Source organism: Ipomoea triloba, chromosome 5, assembly GCF_003576645.1.
Source record: "Ipomoea triloba cultivar NCNSP0323 chromosome 5, ASM357664v1".
NCBI classification, from domain to species: Eukaryota; Viridiplantae; Streptophyta; class Magnoliopsida; order Solanales; family Convolvulaceae; genus Ipomoea; species Ipomoea triloba.
The window spans coordinates 10,548,491-10,571,634 of record NC_044920.1 but is presented as its reverse complement, the minus strand read 5'-3'; the positions used below and the strand labels follow the sequence as shown (position 1 = coordinate 10,571,634).

General features: G+C 37.4%; 1 protein-coding gene across 1 annotated transcript; it reads right to left on the bottom strand.

Moving 5' to 3' along the window:
- Window positions 1–780: 780 nt before the first annotated feature.
- On the bottom strand, window positions 781–6,165 carry LOC116020215 (zinc finger BED domain-containing protein RICESLEEPER 2-like). The gene is made up of 3 exons (XM_031260696.1): window positions 5,858–6,165; window positions 1,373–2,990; window positions 781–909 (listed from the first exon to the last, which is right to left on the bottom strand). The coding sequence occupies exons 1-3, from the start codon at window positions 6,163–6,165 to the stop codon at window positions 781–783; spliced, it is 2,055 nt and encodes a 684-aa protein (XP_031116556.1).
- Between the last annotated feature and the right edge of the window lie 16,979 nt (window positions 6,166–23,144).

The window sequence follows — 23,144 nt, the reverse complement described above, 5'->3', positions numbered from 1 at the left end:
TCCACAAATCAATTTACTAGTCGAGTCCACGACTAGGCACTAATTGAGTCCACAATTAGCCATAAGGTTTCTTACACAAGTGTAAAGAAAAACTTAAGAATTTTATTGAATGAAAGCCTTGTTTAGATTGATATGATTGTGCCCTATTTATAGGTATAGGGGACATCATTATAATCTTAAATACAATGGGAAAAAGAATCCTAAACCTAATCTAGAAAGCAAGTAAATATAGTACTATTTACAAAGGGATTTAAGGAGTCCTTTCTAAATACAAACTAGTGATCGGCCCAATTGATACACTTAATGGATCTTCATTATGTTGGGTCGCATCATCCTCCCCTTCTTGAAAATGATTTGACCTCGAATCTTATAAGCAATGTCTTCGTCTAGGGATGTAAATGGGCCAACCCTAATGGTTTTGGGCTGACCCTGCAGGGTTGTTGGGTTTATTGGGTTGGGCTAAATGGTTTTATTTTGTTTTGTTTTTGGGTTGGGTTAGCCCTAACCCTAAATTATATATTATTGGGCTGATTCAACAGGCTAAATCAATAAACTAAAATTTAAAAATATTAGTAACTATCCACTACTTATTCACAATTTAAAAAACATAATCAAGCATTAACCAAGCATTAACCAGTTCCAAATTAAACATAATCATAATTCACATGCCACAAATTCACAAACCACGATCAACACTAAAGTTCAAAACGAAAAATGCCACAAATTCACAATCAACAATCAAAATTAAAGTTCAAAACAAAAAATGCCACAAATCCACAATCACAATCTTCTTACTCCAACTCCAACATAATTTTCATCTTCATCTCCACCTCCAACTTCACCCTTATTCTTCCCCCTCAACATTTGAAGCTCCAACTCCAACTTCACCAACATAATCTTCATCTTCATCTAAAAACGACAGCATTTATTTAATAGTACAAAAAAATGAATCAAACTTGATAAATATACTAATATTACCATTTGTAGGAAATCCATGCAACCAATTTCGTGCACAACCAATTTCTATATTTGTTCAAAATACGAGCTCCAATACTAAATGCTGATTCTGAGGCGACACTTGTAATAGGAATAGAAAGCACATCACATGCCATTTTAGCAAGCTCCCCATAACTGTGCTTTCTTTCTTTCCAATACAAAAGCACATCTACATCATCCAATTGATTTATTTGCACTTCTTCCAAGTATTTGTCTAAATTAGACTTTGAATCTTGACCACTTTCAGCATTGCTTCAATAATCAATATAACTCTACATAATTTAAGCATTTACACAAGTTAACCAATAACAAATAAACAAATATGATTAACAACATAAATGTATGTGCAAATATGAACTAAAAAGAATTAACTTACAGAAATAAGAGTTTCATCCAATTTTCCATGTCCTCCTCTACTTCTCAATCCTCCGCTCCCTACTCCATAAATACTTGTTACCAAAGGTTCTTGTGATTGCGAAGTAGAAACTCTAGAAGATGAAGAACCAACACTCTTCTTCTTATACTCATCGTACAACATGTATAATTTGTTCTTTATCCATTCAATCTTCGCTTGACAAGTAAGTGGATTAAGCATCTTATAACAATATTCCACAAATTGCAATTTCAACCTTGGATCAAAAACAGCTCCCATTGCAAGTATTACACTGTACTCATCCCAATACTTGTCAAACTTCAATTTCATATTCTTAGCCATACCCTTTACTACTTCATCCTCACTGTCTAAATTCTCAAGCAACAAACATTCAATCTTCCAAACTTGCAAAAAATACAAATTTGAAGTCGGATAGGATGAACCTGAAATCAAGTTGGTAATAGCATAAAATGGATACAAAAATACACACATCTTTTCCCCTCTTGACCACTCTTCATCCGAAGGACAACACTTGTAATTTCTATCCTTTAATCCAAGAGAGCAAAAAACACGACGATATTGTATAGCACTATCAAGCATCACATAAGTTGAATTCCAACGAGTTGGCACATCCAAAGCAAGTCCACAAGTGATATCAACACCAACACGTTGAGCACAATCTTGAAATGATATCATTCTTGCTTCAGACATTTTTACATACTTAATGCTCTCTCTAATTTTTCCTAATGCAACACTAGCAACTTTCAACCCATCTTGAACAATCAAATTCAAGATATGTGCAAAACACCTTACATGAAAAAATTCTCCACCACAAAGCAAACTATTTTGTAACAATAGTTGCTGCTTTAGAAGTCTCACCATAACATCATTGGCAGAAGCATTATCCAAAGTTATGGAAAACACTTTACTATCTATCTCCCAATCTACCAAGCAGTCATAAACTTTCCTAGATAATTCAAAGCCAGAATGCGGAGGAGGCATATCACAGAATGAAAGTATTTTATTATTCAACACCCAATTTTCGTCCACATAATGCACAGTCAAGCATATATAACCGGCATTTGTACATGCAGTCCACACATCACATGTTAAACAAAGCATACCGGTAATCTTTTTCAATATCAACTTCAACCTTTCTTTATGTCTTTCATACAATTGCAAAACATCTGATGCCAAAGTATTTCTAGAAATGAATTGAAAATCAGGATTCAAATACTGACAAAGTAACCTCACACTCCTATATTCAACCCATTTAAATGGAAGATTATGTTCAATTGTACACTGGGCAATTAATTCACGACAAACTTTTTGATCAATAGTTCTATTATTCAATTTCCCTTCTTGATCAATTAACATAGCACCCGCATCTTCTGGTTTCTTTTTGCATGTCAACAAATGACGACTTAAAGTTGATGTTCCACTTTTGGAAGCATCATGCAAATATGATTTTTTACAGTAATTGCATGTAACCCTCCCTCTACCATCTTCCCCTTTTTCAACAGTTGAAAAATGATTCCAAACTTCGGATGATTTTCTTCTTTTGTGAGTACATACACTATCACTATCAACTGTATCATTTTCAAAAGACATTTTTCTATACCTAAAAATAAAATAAGAGAATAAATATTAACCAATATACTTGCAATTACTGCTGCTATTTAAAAGTTAAACAATATACTAAAGGTAAACAATAAATTTTAGTTGTTTATGCAATTAAAATTCCTAAAATGAAAATAAAAGAAAAAGAAAAGAGAGATATGTGTCATTATACATGTGCAGATTATCATATTATCATTCCATGAGGGAAGCCGAAAGGTAGAAAATATAAAATGTAAGGAATATTCTACAAGTGATTGAGTAGATCAAATTGAAACCTCAAAAGAATTTCCCTTACTAGTGACTCTTAAATGAATAAAAATATATTCAATCAAGATATAAACTGGAGTATTAAAATTGAAACTTCATATCAAATTTCTTTTCCACCCCTGATCTTTTTATCTTACTGACTTCTCATTTGGATTCTAAGAATTTTTATCGTCCACTAAGATAGCTTCTGGACTTCTGGCCTCCGATCGCAGCTTGCCGTTGCGAATTTGCGGTGGCTTCTCCAAGTAGGCGACACTGCAGGCTGCAACAATTGGTTCGCGTGGACTGCTTGTGATATTTTGACTGTGCGGTAAGGCGTAGGGCGTAGGGCTCCAATCGGTGATGCTAAACAAAGAGCAGAGAGGGCTATGGCCTATGGGTTCGCGATCGATTGGAAAGAGTAGAGTTGATTGGATCGGCGATCGATTGCAATCTGGTTTTGGGTTCACGTCAGAATGAGCTAAGGATCAGATTAGGGCTGTAGGGCTCCTCAAAGATCTGCAATCTGGTTTTGGGTTCACGTCAGGATGAGCTAGGGAGCAGATTAGGGCTGTAGGGCTCCTCAAAGATCTGATTCAGAACAATTGAACAAAGAAGAATTAGGTGGTTTACTGGTCTGGCCCGTCAATCCAGTGGGTTAGCCCAACTCCACTTAATAACCCTATAGGGCCAGCCCAATTACATTAATTTTTTATTGGGTTGATTTTGTTGGATTTTTGCCCTGTAATTTTTAGGGCTTATTGGGCCAGCCCACTGGTTTAGGGCTAAATTGACATTCCCTGGTATCACTTGAAATGGGCCAATATAATTCTTTCATCTATCAAATGGAATTATTCTTGGGCTTTCTTGTTTTTTCCACCAATGATGTTTTAAGGATGTAGTGATGAGCCTTGTGATGAGCACACTATGGACCCTTATTGGATTCCATGTGTCCTAGTTCCTATTAGGCGAGGTTCTCATCGTTAAATCTGAAGGTAGATCGTGGCTTTCAACGGTTGGGTTTCATCGAAGCTAAGCTGGGCATAGAGGTTCTGCCCGAGTACTTGCATTCCAGTCCGTTCCAGGCTCCAAGCAGCTCATCTCGAGGTGGTCTTGGTTTCCGTTTCGTGTTATAGATCTCTTGTTCATGCTTTTGCCTTATTTAATCAGGATAAGAAGGTTAGCTTAGTTAATACATGTTGTGCATGGTTTGGGATAAGTTGGGAGTCTAGGAATTAGAAGTTTAGTATGTTCTTAAGTGTATGTCTTGCTGGGTAATCTCTCCGTTAATCCTTGACCTTTCATTCCTTTCTAACCATTCGATTCTTGGTTCCGTGAGCTTTGAGCTTCGGGGACGAAGCTCCTTTTAAGGGGGGTAGAGTGTGATACCCCGGATTTAATTCATGACTTGAACCCCGGTAATTGTTCCTACCGTGTGATTACTTTTATTAATTGGGCTCCGTTTCTTTAAATAGAGATATATTCCATACTCTAGTTTATTTATTTAATCAAAGGGCCAAATTCCTTGATTTAATCTTGTAAGGGATTTTCCATTTGGATTTTTTATTCTTTATAGTAAATTAAATATTTAATGGCCCAATCTTTGAAGGACCATGTTTTATATTCATTAAATTAATATTTAATTTGGATAGCCCATTCCCTATGAATCAGCCCATACTCTATTTGATATGAACGTAGTCCAAGGTTCAAATAACGATGGAGTATTGTCCTAAGATAGCTCCCAAAGTAAGGATAGAGATGGATCGAAATACCTTAGACCATAAGAAACCCTTAGTCTCGAATCCTCAAAGACTTAGAAGAATCCCATTGTAGTTTCAAGTACCTCGATGATGCAATCTTCAATCAACTAGAGTCGGATCTAGTTTTCTGTGATTTAAAGAACGAGTCCACGAACCTAAATCTAAGGTTGAAGAAAGGAAGATTGATTCGAGTCCACAAATCAATTTACTAGTCGAGTCCACGACTAGGCACTAATTGAGTCCACAATTAGCCATAAGGTTTCTTACACAAGTGTAAAGAAAAACTTAAGAATTTTATTGAATGAAAGCCTGTCTAAACTGATATGATTGTGCCCTATTTATAGGTATAGGGACATCATTATAATCCTAAATACAATTGGAAAAAGAGTCCTAAACCTAATCTAAAAAGCAAGTAAATATAGTCCTATTTAGAAAGGGATTTAAGGAATCCTTTCTAAATACAAACTAGTGTTTTCTCTTTCATGCCAAACAATTTAAAATAATGATGAACACAAATAATAGGGCTGATTTGGGCCTAATTTAAATCCCAAAATTAGCACTAAAAGCCTTGAGTTCTTCTTCATCTTTTGTAATTGGGTTTGACTTGGATTTCCACCATCTTTGAACATCACCAATGAAGAGTTGCTTTAATTGTTTGGACTTGGGCCTTGTGATTGGCCCAATTGGTACTCTCAATGGATCTTCATTATGTTGCGCCGCATCATCCTCCCCTTCTTTAAAAATGATTCGACCTCGAATCTTATAAGCATTGTCTTCAATCTGTGATATCACTTGAAATGGGCCACTATAATTCTTTCATCTATCAAATGGAATTATTTTTGGGCATTCTTGTTTCTTCCACCAATGATGCTTTAAGGATGTAGTGATAGGCCTTGTGATGACCACACTATGGACCCTTATTGGGTTCCATGTGTCCTGGTTCCTATTATTCTCCCCTTCTTGAAAAGGATTCGTCCTCGAATCCAAATCTTCAATGAAAGACAAATAAACAAGATCACTTTGTACTTTATCACGATCATGTAACTTCTTCTTGGGATGCTTGACATGAGTTGCTCCAATTAACTTTATCCTATAATCAACAAGTAGAACAACTAAGTATAACAGTACACCACAAAATGTAACAACTTGAGAAATATTAAATTTAGCCATTTTTCTAAAATTGACAAGCATAAAATCTTTCCTATTAGAGCTTAAGGTTAAACCAAACACAAAATCCATGGGAAGGCCAAGTAATGATTTAGATGTAGTGTGGTGGTAAGTAGCACAATTATGAACATAACAAGATATGAGCAACCTGCATTGGGGTAATATCACACAAAATTTCGTGAGAGTAACTGTTAATAGATAAATGAATAAAAGCCTGCTTGGTTACTCTAACTCCTCTTGCATCGGATAACCATTGCAATGGATAAGGATTTGGGTAATCAAGCAAAGGTAACTGAAGAATTCTAACCATAGCTGCACTAGCCACACTTGTGCAACTTCTAGAATCTATTACCACAGTACAAGCATTCCCTCTTAATGACCCTTTAGCACAAATTATATTTTCTCTTTGAGACTCATCTTCTTTTAAAGGGTGAACATTCAAAACCTCCTTAACAACAACAATATGACTAGACTCACTAGCAGTATATTCAGGCTCAACATCTAAAGGTATGAATGGTTCCGCCTCAGCATGTTCATTGGGAGTTTCAAAATGGTCACATACCTCATCCCCAGACTTATATTCAAGACAATGAGAAAATTTTTCAGATTGTTTTGTTATCTTATCTACCCTCTTGTTAGGGCAATCACGAGCCATGTGGTCTCTCTCATTACATCTATAACAAATCAATTCTTTATTACGCTGAGGCCTTACTACCTCACTTACCTTTTCTTTACCTTTGTCTCGTGAATCATCTCTTGGAGGAGGATGTTCATCACACCTTTGAGTGGTGGAACGAGTGTTGTCCCATCTTAATGCACCATTGTTGGACTTGTATATTTTCATCTCTTTGATTTTTGTCTCAGATTCACGTGCAGCATACAAGGCTTCATAAAGGGTGTCATATCTCTGAATACTCATTCCACCTCGAATTTCTAAGTTCAATCCATGTAAGAAACGGGCAACAGTTATTGCCTCTTCTTCGTGTATGTGTCCCTGTTTGAGCAAAATATTTATAGTTTGGTGGTACTCATCAACTGACATCGTTCCTTGCACGGTTCCCTGCTTTCTTTCAAGATCATAGAAAAAAGACTTAGGACGAAAGGTTAGGCGCATATCTTCCCTCACTTGAACCCAAGATTCATAGGGAATAAAATTAGCAACTCTCCCTCTGTTCCTTTTTCGCCACCAAGATACTGCATACCCCTTAAAAGATGTAGCAACTAGTCTAATTTTAGCAAGATCAGAATATTGTTTTAAATCAAAAAGAGTTTCAACAACATTCTCCCATTCTATGTATTCGATTGGTCCATTCTCACCAGTAAATTTAGGAATTTCAAGGTTAATGTTTCCTAACTCTACAATACGCTGTTGGATCGTTTGACATCTAGGATCCACTCTTCCTGCTAGTGGTAGGTGTAAGCTCATCATTGTGCAGTGATTGCACTTGCTGAGGGTGTTGCTCCAAATTAGTTATTCGTGTGAGTAACCTTTCCATGGCGAAAGTTAGAGCATCTATTTTGGGCTCTAATATCTGAGGTGTGTTTCGAACCTGTTCAGCCATCAGTAGAGGAAAAACAAAATCTAAAAACAAGAAGATATGTGAGTAGTCATGTTAGTTAAACCAAAAAGTTGGCTCGCTCCCTAACTATTCTCAACTCACGGGTAAGAGGTGGATTATATGGCTCTGGAGGTACACTACACACTCTTACAAACACACACTCCACTCGTGTATCGCTCGGGGTGGCAAATACTCTCACAAGCCTTTTTCCAAAAAGGAAAATTTCTAGTCCTAAACTCAAGTTGATATGGATTCAACCTCAAAGTTCAAGAAACGTACCTTGGAAAACTTCACAAGCCTTTGAGAGTAAGGGTATATCGAGAGGTAGGTAATAAAATTGAGAGCAAGAAGCAAAGAAAAAGGACAATACAAGTAAAGAAACTAAGAAGGATTTAAAAGAAAAATGAGAGTAAAGAAAGGAGTATAGCAGAAAGGTATGCAAGACCAATATCAGAAGGTAGACGCAAATAGAATGTAACAGGGTTCAAGTGTACCACAACCAAATAGGAATCAAGAACTCCTTCCAAACTTATACTTTTCCCCTTCCTTTTCCCTCCAAGATTCTCCTACCAACCAGATTCTTTCCCCAACCTTATTCTTTCTCTTTTCTTTTGTTTTTTTTTTTTTAAACTTTCTTGATTTTTTTTTTTTTGCTTTTTTTGATTTTTTTTATAATTATCCTCCAAATAAGTAATGAAAATATCACAAAAAAAACTTTCGGACCAAGAGGATCACACAAGCCCTTCAAAACAGAAAAACAGAAACGCTACCCTGACTTTGAAGATCAATATCTCATAGACCAGAATGAATTAGCAAGTGTATAATATATCAAAAGAAAGCCCAAGAAGAGATCTACAACATATCAAACTTTCACATAAAACTAACCGGCAGATCTCTAGATATAGGTCAATTTCTGAAACTGGTCATAGAATGTGGAAATCTGGACAGGGTGTGCTTTCAACGTGATTGTGCGTAAATGTGCTTTGGATATAAGTAAGAGTGAGATGGATTTGTTTTCTTGACAGAATTTTTGGTAATATGGTGGTTGAGAGGGGTGGGATTTCGTTGATATTGGGTGGGAAAAATTGAAAAACTATTTTGAGATAGTTTTTCAAGAAACTCAAGAACAAATATCAAGATTAAAGAACACAATCAAGAATGCAAGAAAAAAAATTGGGTTTTTTTTTTATGTATATAAGAAATGATAAGTAAGATAGGAATGATGTTTTTTTTTTTAATAAATCCTAGGAAACCTAGGGAACCAAATTTGTAATGATTATGAGATAAACCTAGGCTCTGAATACCAAATTGATATGAACCTAGTCCAAGGTTCAAATTACGATGGAGTATTGTCCTAAGATAGCTCCCAAAGTAAGGATAGAGATGGATCGAAATACCTTAGACCTCATAAGAAACCCTTAGTCTCGAATACTCAAAGACTTAGAAGAATCCCATTGTAGTTTCAAGTACCTCGATGATGCAATCTTCAATCAACTAGAGTCAGATCTAGTTTCCTTCGATTCAAGAACGAGTCCACGAACCTAAATCTAAGGTTGAAGAAAGGAAGATTGATTCGAGTCCACGAATCAATTTGCTAGTTGAGTCCACGACTAGCCACTAATTGAGTCCACAATTAGCTATAAGGTTTCTTACACAAGTGTAAAGAAAAACTTAAGAATTTTATTGAATGAAAGCCTGTCTAAACTGATATGATTGTGCCCTATTTATAGGTATAGGGACATCATTATAATCCTAAATACAATTGGAAAAAGAGTCCTAAACCTAATCTAAAAAGCAAGTAAATATAGTCCTATTTAGAAAGGGATTTAAGGAATCCTTTCTAAATACAAACTAGTGTTTTCTCTTTCATGCCAAACAATTTAAAATAATGATGAACACAAATAATAGGGCTGATTTGGGCCTAATTTAAATCCCAAAATTAGCACTAAAAGCCTTGAGTTCTTCTTCATCTTTTGCAATTGGGCTTGACTTGGATTTCCACCATCTTTGAACATCACCAATGAAGAGTTGCTTTAATTGTTTGGACTTGGGCCTTGTGATTGGCCCAATTGGTACTCTCAATGGATCTTCATTATGTTGCGCCGCATCACTATTCTAACACCCTAATGATATATACACACTATGAATGTAATGATTTCCAAAGTTCATATAAAAGCCTTATAATAATAATTCCTAGCTTTTCCTTCTACAGCAAAAAGATTTCCATCACCCTTTCATTTCCAAAGAACCCTAAACACACACTATCCTTCATCTTAGCAAGACTTCAGGAAAGGTTGCTCTTATAGGAATCATGGTGCTTGGTTAGTATTAATCTTTAGGTAGATTGCATTTCTTTTCATGATTTCCTAGTCTTTTCATAATTCTTATTATTTCTTCTTTGGGGATTCTTGGGGTAAAGATGATCAAGGAGGTGAAGGTGACTTGAGGGATTGAGCATAGAAGTGGTGATTGCTTTGGATTGATAAAGCTCTAAGAGGTAATCTTCCATGTTACACTAAAACCTACTTTCACTCCTGAATATATGAATATTATTTGGTGTTGTGGAATCCTGTGGAATTTCTTGGTGTTTAGCCTTTGATTTGTTGGATTGTGAACCTATCTTGTGGATCTATGGACTTGTGTTCATTATCCTTTCATTGTGATGAGTATGGGTATTTATTGTTATGGATTCCATGTATTATTTGACCTCCAAGATGTGTAATCTGTGTAATCTGATCATATTTCGTATTCTAGAAATGAGTATCGTGTATTCTGTTCCGAGTCTGGAATATGTGTCGGGGTTGCACTTGCGGTGCACTTCTACGGTATAATGTGTCCCGTCAAAGAGTTCCGCAAGTGTCTGGTGGAAGGAAGTGGCGGAGGGTGTTGTTCCGTCGCAGTAGTCCGCCTCTTCATGAGGAAGAGTGCGGCGGACCCGAGTGTTCTGTTTGTGTGTTCTGTGAGGTTGAGCGGTGGGGCATGGCGGTCCAGTGTGTTCCGTTGATGTGTTCCTTTAGTACATTCCTGGTTCTGTTCCAGTGAGTGTTTGGTGGTCTGTTGACTTTGTTGTTTCACCATTGATTCTGGAACATGTCCTGAATATATTATTGAGTATTCAACTTTGATTCTTGAGTATTTATTCATGATCTTTGGTCGTTTATCTTGGATTATTGAGCTAGTATTATGGTTGATTGCCTGTGTATTGTACTGAGCATGTGTTGTGTCCATGTTCTGAATCTGAGTATGAGTATGAATTATTCCTTTGGGATTGACCATGAGTTTGATGTATTGGGACATTGAGTCGTTATGAGTATTTCTTGGCTTGTTGAATCTTTAATACCCTTGGGGAAAGGTTGATAGAGTTGTGGCTTTACTTGTGGTTGTTATTATGAGAAAAATTGTTGGGCTTTGTTGGCTCTTTGTTGGTTGGGCATCGTATGCCTCTGTGATTGGGCTTATATGCCTCTGTGATTGGGCATTATATGTCTCTGTGATTGGGCATTATATGCCTCGGTGATTGGGCTTATATGCCTCTGTGATTGGGCATTGTATGCATTTGTGATTGGGCTTTACGCTTCTGTGATTGGGCTTTACGCCTCTGTGGTTGGGCTTTATGCCTCTGTATTGTGATATGGGTATGGTGGTTTGGTATGATGGTTGGTATTATGGTTTGGTGGTTGTGGATTAGATCTTATCCTTTGGGTTGTGGTTTTGGGGTTACTCTGAGGGACTGATTTGAGATTGTGTTTGGTTGGTTTCACTTGTGGTTATTCTGTTGAACTTGTGACTCAGTTGGTATCCTGTTATAGACTTGACGTCATATGCATTCGTTACTTGATATTGGATTCACTTAGAAATGTCTTTGGTTTGTGATTCATTCAGTTTGTTGTTGTTGAGTCATATGATTTGAATAAAGAACAATTTCGTTGGTGCGTATATTCTATAAGTGTGTGTAAACTTATTTACAACCTATGTTATACTATGTATTTCTCACGAGTGTGAGTGGTTGATTGCTTAGCATTTCTTTGCTAATGTTTCACTAAAACTGTTTTTCAGCTATGGAGTAGATTGAGCCGAGAGCGCGCTAGTGAAAGATCTGTTTCGTTCTATGTTTAGTCTAGTGGACTATTTAGATGTTTTTAGGCCTGTGTGCCTTAGACTATGTTTTCTGTATTGACTATTACAGCTATCTTTACTTTGTTGGATTGGTATTGTGGATTCTTAGCCTGTGCATCTAGGTTTGGATTTGCCTAGATGTGGTGACACCCTTTTGAGTTTTAGCATGCTTCCGCTCTATTCTGTTGTTAGTTCTGAGATTGCTAGCTTTTGTTTTATGTTTATACCTATCTCAGCGTGAAAAAGTTAGGGGTGTCACATTTTCCCACTCCTTTTCTCAATGAGGCACAGTTGACAGAGTGCCGACTCCTTTTTTAAAACTTTGGCCAACCATACCAACTACCTTATAGCACCTTTTTCCCCACTCCTTTTTTCAAGCAGGCAAGGTTGACCGAGTGCCGACTCCTTTTCAAGACTCTGCTCTGATACCAAATCGGGGAGTCTCTAAAAGCAATGGAGAATTAGGACCAAGGGTGAGAGAAAACTAAAAGCCTCTCCGGGGCATGACAACAAGACTCTCGAACCACTTCCTAACTTCTCTACATGTTAGAGATTACTTGAGACTTAGCAGGAACATAACCATAAATCTATTCAAAACCTTCAACTGAAAAACTTAGAAACTCATGATATTTTGCAAACTGGGAAATTTTATATTTCAACCGGAACTTTGCTGTAAATTCCATCAGGATTTTGAAAGTATCTCGTTCTACTAGATTCCTAGTAGTCATCCATGTGTGGAACTCAGCAAACTTCTCTCCCCACTTTTCTGGTGATAAATCATCAATTGTAAAGAATTGATAATTTACTCCTTTGTGCATCACCATTTCCGTGCCATTTTCAACACCAAAGTATTCTTCCTCTATATGACCCATTGGTTGATCAGCAGGTTGTTGAGTTGTGTATCCACCAGTTGATGATTCTACCGGATCTGCCATAAATGCAAGATGGTCCAGAATTTTTCACAGTTTATCTGCATAGGGAAGTCACAGCATGGGTATCCAGATTTTTAGAAGGACATGCAGAACCATTTATGAAGATTTATGAGCAGCACATGGAATCTATCATAGTCCGAGAAGAAGACTATCCAGAATTTCAGAGGTACATTTTCGCCCAGAACAAGGTCATTCCAAAAGAAATTTGGCCCAGAGAAGGGATTCAGCCAGATGTGAGACAAGATGATGAGATCTACCATGAAAGGATCAAGTCAGCAAAAAACCAGTACTACTATAAGCTAAACCAGACTCAGAAGGAAGATATCTGGTCACAAGACCCTTGGAACTTTGATGATATAGATTCAGTGCTTGAAGAAGTTGAAAAGATTGAAAAGCTTATGCTCAAAAGTCTCAAAAGAAAAGGCCAGAACACAAGAGCCAGTGGAACANGGTGAGAGAAAACTAAAAGCCTCTCCGGGGCATGACAACAAGACTCTCGAACCACTTCCTAACTTCTCTACATGTTAGAGATTACTTGAGACTTAGCAGGAACATAACCATAAATCTATTCAAAACCTTCAACTGAAAAACTTAGAAACTCATGATATTTTGCAAACTGGGAAATTTTATATTTCAACCGGAACTTTGCTGTAAATTCCATCAGGATTTTGAAAGTATCTCGTTCTACTAGATTCCTAGTAGTCATCCATGTGTGGAACTCAGCAAACTTCTCTCCCCACTTTTCTGGTGATAAATCATCAATTGTAAAGAATTGATAATTTACTCCTTTGTGCATCACCATTTCCGTGCCATTTTCAACACCAAAGTATTCTTCCTCTATATGACCCATTGGTTGATCAGCAGGTTGTTGAGTTGTGTATCCACCAGTTGATGATTCTACCGGATCTGCCATAAATGCAAGATGGTCCAGAATTTTTCACAGTTTATCTGCATAGGGAAGTCACAGCATGGGTATCCAGATTTTTAGAAGGACATGCAGAACCATTTATGAAGATTTATGAGCAGCACATGGAATCTATCATAGTCCGAGAAGAAGACTATCCAGAATTTCAGAGGTACATTTTCGCCCAGAACAAGGTCATTCCAAAAGAAATTTGGCCCAGAGAAGGGATTCAGCCAGATGTGAGACAAGATGATGAGATCTACCATGAAAGGATCAAGTCAGCAAAAAACCAGTACTACTATAAGCTAAACCAGACTCAGAAGGAAGATATCTGGTCACAAGACCCTTGGAACTTTGATGATATAGATTCAGTGCTTGAAGAAGTTGAAAAGATTGAAAAGCTTATGCTCAAAAGTCTCAAAAGAAAAGGCCAGAANTGTTCCACTGGCTCTTGTGTTCTGGCCTTTTCTTTTGAGACTTTTGAGCATAAGCTTTTCAATCTTTTCAACTTCTTCAAGCACTGAATCTATATCATCAAAGTTCCAAGGGTCTTGTGACCAGATATCTTCCTTCTGAGTCTGGTTTAGCTTATAGTAGTACTGGTTTTTTGCTGACTTGATCCTTTCATGGTAGATCTCATCATCTTGTCTCACATCTGGCTGAATCCCTTCTCTGGGCCAAATTTCTTTTGGAATGACCTTGTTCTGGGCGAAAATGTACCTCTGAAATTCTGGATAGTCTTCTTCTCGGACTATGATAGATTCCATGTGCTGCTCATAAATCTTCATAAATGGTTCTGCATGTCCTTCTAAAAATCTGGATACCCATGCTGTGACTTCCCTATGCAGATAAACTGTGAAAAATTCTGGACCATCTTGCATTTATGGCAGATCCGGTAGAATCATCAACTGGTGGATACACAACTCAACAACCTGCTGATCAACCAATGGGTCATATAGAGGAAGAATACTTTGGTGTTGAAAATGGCACGGAAATGGTGATGCACAAAGGAGTAAATTATCAATTCTTTACAATTGATGATTTATCACCAGAAAAGTGGGGAGAGAAGTTTGCTGAGTTCCACACATGGATGACTACTAGGAATCTAGTAGAACGAGATACTTTCAAAATCCTGATGGAATTTACAGCAAAGTTCCGGTTGAAATATAAAATTTCCCAGTTTGCAAAATATCATGAGTTTCTAAGTTTTTCAGTTGAAGGTTTTGAATAGATTTATGGTTATGTTCCTGCTAAGTCTCAAGTAATCTCTAACATGTAGAGAAGTTAGGAAGTGGTTCGAGAGTCTTGTTGTCATGCCCCGGAGAGGCTTTTAGTTTTCTCTCACCTTTGGTCCTAATTCTCCATTGCTTTTAGAGACTCCCCGATTTGGTATCAGAGCACCTTTTCCCACTTCTTTTCTCAAGGAAGCACAGTTGACCGAGTGTTGACTCCTTTTTCAAGACTCCGGCAAACAAAACCAACCGCCTTATAGCACCTTTTCCCACTCCTTTTCTCAAGGAGGCACGGTTGACCTAGTGCCGACTCCTTTTTCAGCACTCCGACCAACCAAATCAACCGCCTTATAGCACATTTTCCCACTCCTTTTCTCAAGGAGGCACGATTGACTGAGTGCCGACTCCTTTCTTAGGACTCCGACCAACATTTTCCAACTCGTTTTCTCAAGGAGGCACGGTTGACTGAGCGGTGACTCCTTTTTCAGGACTCCGACCAACCAAACCAACTGCCTTATAGCACCTTTTTCCCCACTCATTTTTCAAGGAGGCATGGTTGACCGAGTGCCGACTCCTTTTTCAGAACTCCGGCCAACCAAACCAACTGCCTTAGAGCACCTTTTCCCACTCCTCTTCTCAAGGAGGCACGGTTGACTGAGTGCCGACTCCATTTTTAGGACTCCGGCCAACCAAACCAACCGCTCACAAGCTAAGATAGGTATAACTTAACATAAAAGCTATAGAACTCAAGGACTAATCATAACCGAAGCGGAAGCATATATAAAACCTAAAGGGTGTCATGCCACACTTAGGTACAATCCATCCTAGGTGCACAGGCTAAAAATCCAAAAAAAAAAAAAAAACATAACTCCTCAAAACATCATAGTCACAAACTAGTCAAGGTACATCATCCGAAACAAAGGCGCATAGGCCCGAAAGGAAAACTAAACATCATCTAGTCTAAGCAAGATAACATAGCTCTAGCGCGCTCACGACTTAGACTACTCCATACCTGGAAAACATTTAGAAAACCATTAGCAAAAGAATGCTAAGCAACCACCACTCACACTCGTGGAAACATACATAATATAATAAGTTGGTAAATAGGTTTACACACACGTATAGAATATACACACCAACGAACTGCTCTTTAGTTAAAACGGAGACTTAACAATAACAAGCTGAATAAGTCACAAACCAAGACTCTTCCAATGAAACCCATATCCAATACGAATGCACAAGACATCAAGTCTCGACACAAGATACAAACTGAATCATGACTCCAACAGAACCAACACAAAGAAACAACAAGATGTCAATCGAGATACAACTCAATCAAGGAACTACAAAGGAAACCAACAATCAACAATACCAAGAAATAAGCACCAAACTATAGTACCAACCATCAAACCAACCCTCCATACCAATATCACAACGCAGAGGCATACGAGCCCATTATTACAGAGGCACACAAGCCCATTATCACAGAGGTACCCAATTCCCAATCATAGAGGCACATGGGCCTAATTAAGGAGGCATACAATACCCCAAACTACATTTCAAAGAGGATATCAAAGACTCGACAAGATAAGGAGATACTCGTAAGGAGTCAAAGTCTCCACATACCAACTCAGATTCATTCCCAAAGAACCACCCACCAACAGTGTTCATTTCAGAATATAAACATAGTAAATGCTCAGAATGACAGCTAAGGAATAAGCTAACAATACTAGTTCAATAAATCAAGATGAATGACTAAAGACCATGAATAAATACTCAAGAATCAAGGTAGAATATTTCAACAAAATGTTCAGTACACATTCCAGAATCAAAAGAAATCAAACAGAGTTCAAGGATCGCAAAACAGACACTGGATCATAATCACAGATGAACTAACGGAACACAGTAGCGGAATGCTCTAGTCCGCTGGACTGTACCGCAAGAAGGAACGGAAGAGATCAACGGATCACTTCTCTTCGTCACAACCATCCGCCCTTACACTTGCGGAACACATTGGCGGGACACATTATACCGCCAATGTGCACCGTAAGTGCAACCCCAACACACCAGAACTCCCAGACAGATTAAATCATGTGATGAATCATTCCAGAATACAAATCATGCTTAGAATACTCAGATTACACATCTCAGAAGCCAATAAATCATGGAATCCATAACAAGAATTACTCTCATACATCTAGATACAAAGGATGATGAACACAAGTCCAACAATCCACAAATAAAGGTTCGCAGACCAACAAACAAAGCTATAACCCCAAGAAATTTACAGGATTCCAACACCAAATCATATGCATATAGATCAAGAGTGTAAAATAGGTTTTAGTGAGACATGATGGTTACCTCTTGGAGCTCTTCTCAACTAAGCAATCCTCAAAACACCTCACAAAGCACCACCTCCATCTTGATCATCTTTTTCCCAAGAAAGATCCCCAAAAGAATATGATGAGAACTTATAAAAGACTATGAAAACAAGATGACAAAAGATGTCTTCCTAAGGAAAAACACTTACCCAAATGCTATAGATCCTAAAAGAGCAATCTTGGCTTGAAATCTTGAAGGATGAAGTGTAGGATATGCTTAGGGTTCTTTAGAGGTGAAAGGAGTAGGATGAAATGTATTTTGAAGGAAAAAGAAAAGAGAGATAAGGTTGTAAGTACAAAACTTTTATATGAGTAGGGAAAATCATTACATATATCATGTATGTATCACATTAGGGTAATAAAACAAGACATGTGCTTATTTATAAGAAATGGGTCATCCATACCCAAAATTAATTTAATGGATATAAATATGGTCCTTCCAATGATTGGGCCATTACATAATTAATATATTTGTAAGGAATAGAAGAGGATCCAATTAAAGAACATCCCTTACAAAATTAAGTCAAGAAAATTGGGCCTTGGAATGAATAAATAATTCCGGATGGAAAATATATATATCTATAAGAAGGTCAGAGCCCAATTAAATTAAATTAATTACACGGTAAAATTAATTACCGGGTTTTAAGGCATGAATTAAATACGAGGTATCACAAACTGCCTTATAGCACCTTTTCCCAATCCTTTTTCAAGGAGGCACGGTTGACCGAGTGCCAACTCCTTTCTCAAAACTCCGTCCAACCAAACTAACCGCCTTATTACATCTTTTCAACTGTGTTGGTCCCGAAAGGGTGGTGAAAAGTCTAGAGGGGGGGTGAATAGACTTTTCAAACAAATTAAAAATTAATAACACTTTAACTAAAAACAAATTCCAAGTGAATAAATTCAACTTGAAATGCACAGCGGAATAATGTACGTAAAGTGCTATAATTAAAACTCAGAGATGGAGAGGAAATATATCACATGCAAAACGATAGAAATACTTGGAATAGCTCAAATATGATATACAATAAATTTGGCTTGCATGCGGACGTGGGAGATAACAAAAATTGGTAAACCCAAATAAGAGTGAATAGTGATGAATAGTGACTGGGTCTTGAAATGTTATGAATGCAGGAAATTAGCAAAACCAAATAAGCAAGTTGTACAGATTAGGAATATTAAATGGGTTTGACAAATATAAATCTTGCAAATCAGTGTGTGTACGTGCAAGCAGATATTATGTCTACAAAGCAAAATATATATGAGCAGTAAGTAAATGAGAGAGAGATTTTTAAGTGGTTCGGCCAAACCCAGCCTACGTCCACTCTACTCCTTTCACTATCTTCAATCACCCAGATACAATAGTGAACACCAAGTGCCAACCCAGCACTTCTATCTACACTCAGTAGAGATTTGAGTATCTTGCACAAAGCTATACTCCTACACCAACGAGTGTTTCGCACAAAGCTACACTCCCCAGGGTTTTCACAAGCTCCTCTTGTTACTCAGCCCTCTATCTACACTCAGTAGAAATTTTAATACAAGGTAGTAAAAGAAAATATTTTTCTCCAACTCTCAGGAACTAAAAATATGGATTTTCGGTTTTTCGGATTTTTCTTACTTTGCTATTCTCAGATGTATCACACTGCTTTTCTTGCCTTTCACTTGTATACATCCGTGTCTTCTTCTTGCTCAAGTGTCTTTCACTTGTATACATCCGTGTCTTCTTCTTGCTCAAGTGTCCTGTATTTATAGATGAAGAAAGAATTAATCCGTTGGAGAGAATTAATTCTATAGATGAAGAAAGAATTAATCCGTTGGAGAGAATTAATTCTTTATTGTCAATCCCATGTGCTGATTGTAATCTCCATGTGGTTTAGGTGGTCTGGTAAGTTGAAACTCCGTTGTTGTATTTCTTCAGACTTTTTCCTCTTTTCTTTGCATCTTCAGATATTCTTGCGTGATGCCTCCTGATACGTGATGCCTCCTGATATTCTGGTCAGCAGTCTCTCCCCTCTTCAAAATATACAGATATTCTGGTCAGCCTCCTGATATTCCTCCGCTTCTTGCGGATATTCCTCTTCTTTTCCTTTCTCTCCTCCTGATATTCCTCCTCTTCTTTTCCTTTCTCTTCTCCTGATATTCCTCCTTTAGTGTTTGAATAATTCCTTCCTCCTGTCTCTCCTCTCTTCAAAATATACAGATATTCTGGTCAGCCTCCTGATATTCCTCCGCTTCTTGCGGATATTCCTCTTCTTTTCCTTTCTCTCCTCCTGATATTCCTCCTCTTTTTTTCCTTTCTCTTCTCCTTATATTCCTCCTTTAGTGTTTGAATAATTCCTTCCTCCTGAAATTGCTCATCCTTTAATAACTTAGCAAACAAATAATTATAATTCCGTTGGAGAGTTTGGCAGCTTCTCATTGTTTGGCTCATTTGGCAGCCCAATTTGGTAGTCTGATGCTGTTTGGCAGCTTCTGATTTGGTCTAATTATTCCTGATGCTTCTCACAGCTTGTGTTTGGAGTACTTGGCAGCTTGTGTTTGACAGCTTCTACATACCACATATTCCACTGGCAAAAATCATTACCCTAGGATTCGAACACAGAACCTTCTTCTTGAGAGTATCCCTTCGCGACTAGCCTTGCTTTACCTTCTTCTTGAGAGTATCCCTTCGCGACTAGCCTTGCTTTATTCCTAACAATGATGCCGTCTTCGTTTGCTTTGTTCCTAAAGACCCATTTAGTTCAAATAACATTGTGATTTTTTGGTCTTGGGACAAGCTCCCAAACAATAACATTGTGATTTTTTGGTCTTGGGACAAGCTCCCAAACATCATTTCTTTTAAATTGATGTCTTGGGACAAGCTCCCAAACATCATTTCTTTTAAATTGATTCAATTCTACAAGCTCCCAAACATCATTTCTTTTAAATTGATTCAATTCTTCTTGCATAGCCTCAATCCAGCTTGGATCATTTAGAGCTTCTTCTTGCATAGCCTCAATCCAGCTTGGATCATTTAGAGCTTCATCAATTTCTTTCGGTTCCATTTGAGATAGAAAGCACGCAAATAGAGCGTCTCTTATAGAGGATCTTGTTTTCACACCATCGTGCAAGTTTCCAATAATAAGATCTTGAGGGTGATCTTTGAGCCATCTCAAATCTGGTTGAAAGTTGTTTTGGGGAGAGGATGACAGTGTAAAGTCATTTGCAAGTGGGGTTAAGTTGGTTCAATCTCATTTCTAAGGTCAGCCCTCAACCTCATCCCTTAAGTCAGCCTCAACTTCATCACCTGCTGCGTGATTTATGTACTGCCCTCCAATTTCAGGGGAATTTAATTCTAGATCATTTAACCCCTGTAAAACATCATCTTCAGAAGAATCATTAGTAACACTTAAATCATTATGGACGTTCTTACCCATATTTGAAGTATTTGGTTCTTGGGTTTTTGGTGATTCATCAAATACAACATGAATTGATTCTTCTACTACCACTGTCCTTTTGTTCAATATTCTGAATGCTCTGCTAGTAGACGAATATCCCAAAAATATTGCTTCATCTGCACGCTCATCAAATGTTTTTAGATACGATTTACCGTTATTAAGAACAAAACATTTGCAACCAAAAGAATGAAAATAGCTAAGATTAGGCTTTCTCCCTTTCCATAATTCATATGGTGTCTTGTTGTGTGTTTTGTGAATCATGCTTCTGTTCTGAGTATAACAAGCAGTGTTGATAGCCTCCGCCCAAAAACGTTTTGGTAGTTCGGCTGCTGAAATCATGACTCGTGCGGCTTCTTTAAGTGTTCTATTTCTTCTTTCAGCTACACCAATTTGTTGTGGCGTCCTTGCGGCAGATAGTTGATGCAAAATCCCCTGTGAACTACAGTAGGCCTGGATCACGCCATTCACGAATTCTGTACCTCTGTTTGTACGGATTTTGGAGATTTTTGCGTCCTTTTCGTTTTGAAGTTGTTTCAAGAGCTCTGGCAATTTTTGTTCCACTTCGTTCTTCTTATTGATGAATATCGTCCAAGTGTACCTGGAAAAATCATCAACAACAACAAGAGTATATTTCTTACCACTTATACTTGCCGGGTCTACTGGACCAAAGAGATCCATATGTAGTAGACTAAGAGGTCTTGATGTAGATTCTTGTGTCTTAGATTTGAAAGAAGACTTGATTTGCTTTCCTTTCTGACACGCATCACATATTTGATCCTTCTTGTATACAATGTTGGGTAAATCTTCAACTAACTTACATTTTGCAAGCTTGTTAATAGACTTGAAGTTTAAATGATTTAATTTCCTGTGCCATTCCCAACTCGTAGTGCTAGAGTTGTTCGCCATTAAACATACCGAGTCCTTCGTTGTGCTCCAATCAACCACATACATATTTTTCTTTCTTCTTCCGGTGAGCACAGTTTTCTTTGTGGATTCTTCTTTAACTCGGCATTTGTCTTTGAAAAACTCTACAAGGTATCCTTTGTCGCAGAATTGGCTTGTGCTAAGGAGATTGAGCTTTAGTTCTTCCACATAGGATACATTTTCAATTCTTAAGCCATTCTTGATAACAGTTCCGGTTCTCTTTGTTATTCCATGATCATTTCCACCAAATATGACTTTTGGTCCTTCGATATTTCTGAACTCTACTAGACTAGCTTTATTACCGGTCATATGTCGAGAACATCTGCTATCAAAGTACCAAATATCCTGCAACAAAATTAAGTATTTTTAGGTACCCAGATTTGTTTGGGTCCTTCCTTGTTAGTGATTTTAGGCATCCAAACCCACCTAGATCTCATTAATCCAAGATTAGGTGATTTGTAACCATTGACAGTATTATAATTGTAAGGAATTTGGACATTCTTTTTGTGGGCTGGCACTTGTCCAACATTCATTTGTTTAATAAAATGAAATGTGTTGAACTTGGTTTTTGTCCATGGTTTGATTTCATCATGCCAGTCCTCTTCAGTAGGATAATCCCTACCAGACCTCATCATTGGAAATTGTTTCCTATGAGGTCTTTGCACACTTGACTCATTGGTAAATCTCTTATGAGAACCAAACTCATGCTTTCTAAATTTCTGCATTGGCGAAAAATTATTGCTTTGAAGCTTCGGCCTTGCAGTGTTTATTCTAGCATTAGTTTGATAGCCAATTCCTTGTCTCATAGTGCTATCTTGACTTTTGACAAATTTTACTACTTGAGCTTTATTAATTAAAGAAGTAGTAGAATTAGTCAAGTTTTCAGAAATTTTAGAACATGTAGGATCATAGCCCAGTCCGGCTTTATCTCCTGAGGGTTTTTGCATATTTACCATTTTATCCATTATTTTGGATGAATGTGTAAATGATGCTATTGTCTCCCTAAGATTATGTTCTCTAATTTCTCTAGCTTTACACTCTTCTTGAAGGCGAATATTTTCAGCTTTCAAGTTTCTCATCTCAAGTAAAGTGTAATACCCCGTATTTTATTAACATTATCCTAAGGCGTTGACATTCCTAAGTTATGATCTTCAGATATTTCAAAAGAATTTTTATAAGTGAGTATAGTTGTTATTAAGCTGCGAACCTACGTACCGGTCACGAACCGTAAAAATTTTAGGAACTACTATTCGGACCCGTTTTTCCTAGGAAATGGATTTTTAGGCATCATACTATTATTCTTGAATTTCCTATTTAATTAGATTAGCCCATAGCAGCGAAAATTTATTTTGATCGTACATCGCTAAATTTCGCGGTGTACCGAACCTAGCCCAATTTTGAGGGTTAGTCTGGAATAAATTTTTAGTTTCGGAAATTATTCTATCTGGATTATTTTCCACCGAAACTTTATCTGTTTGGACCCCAACTGATAAG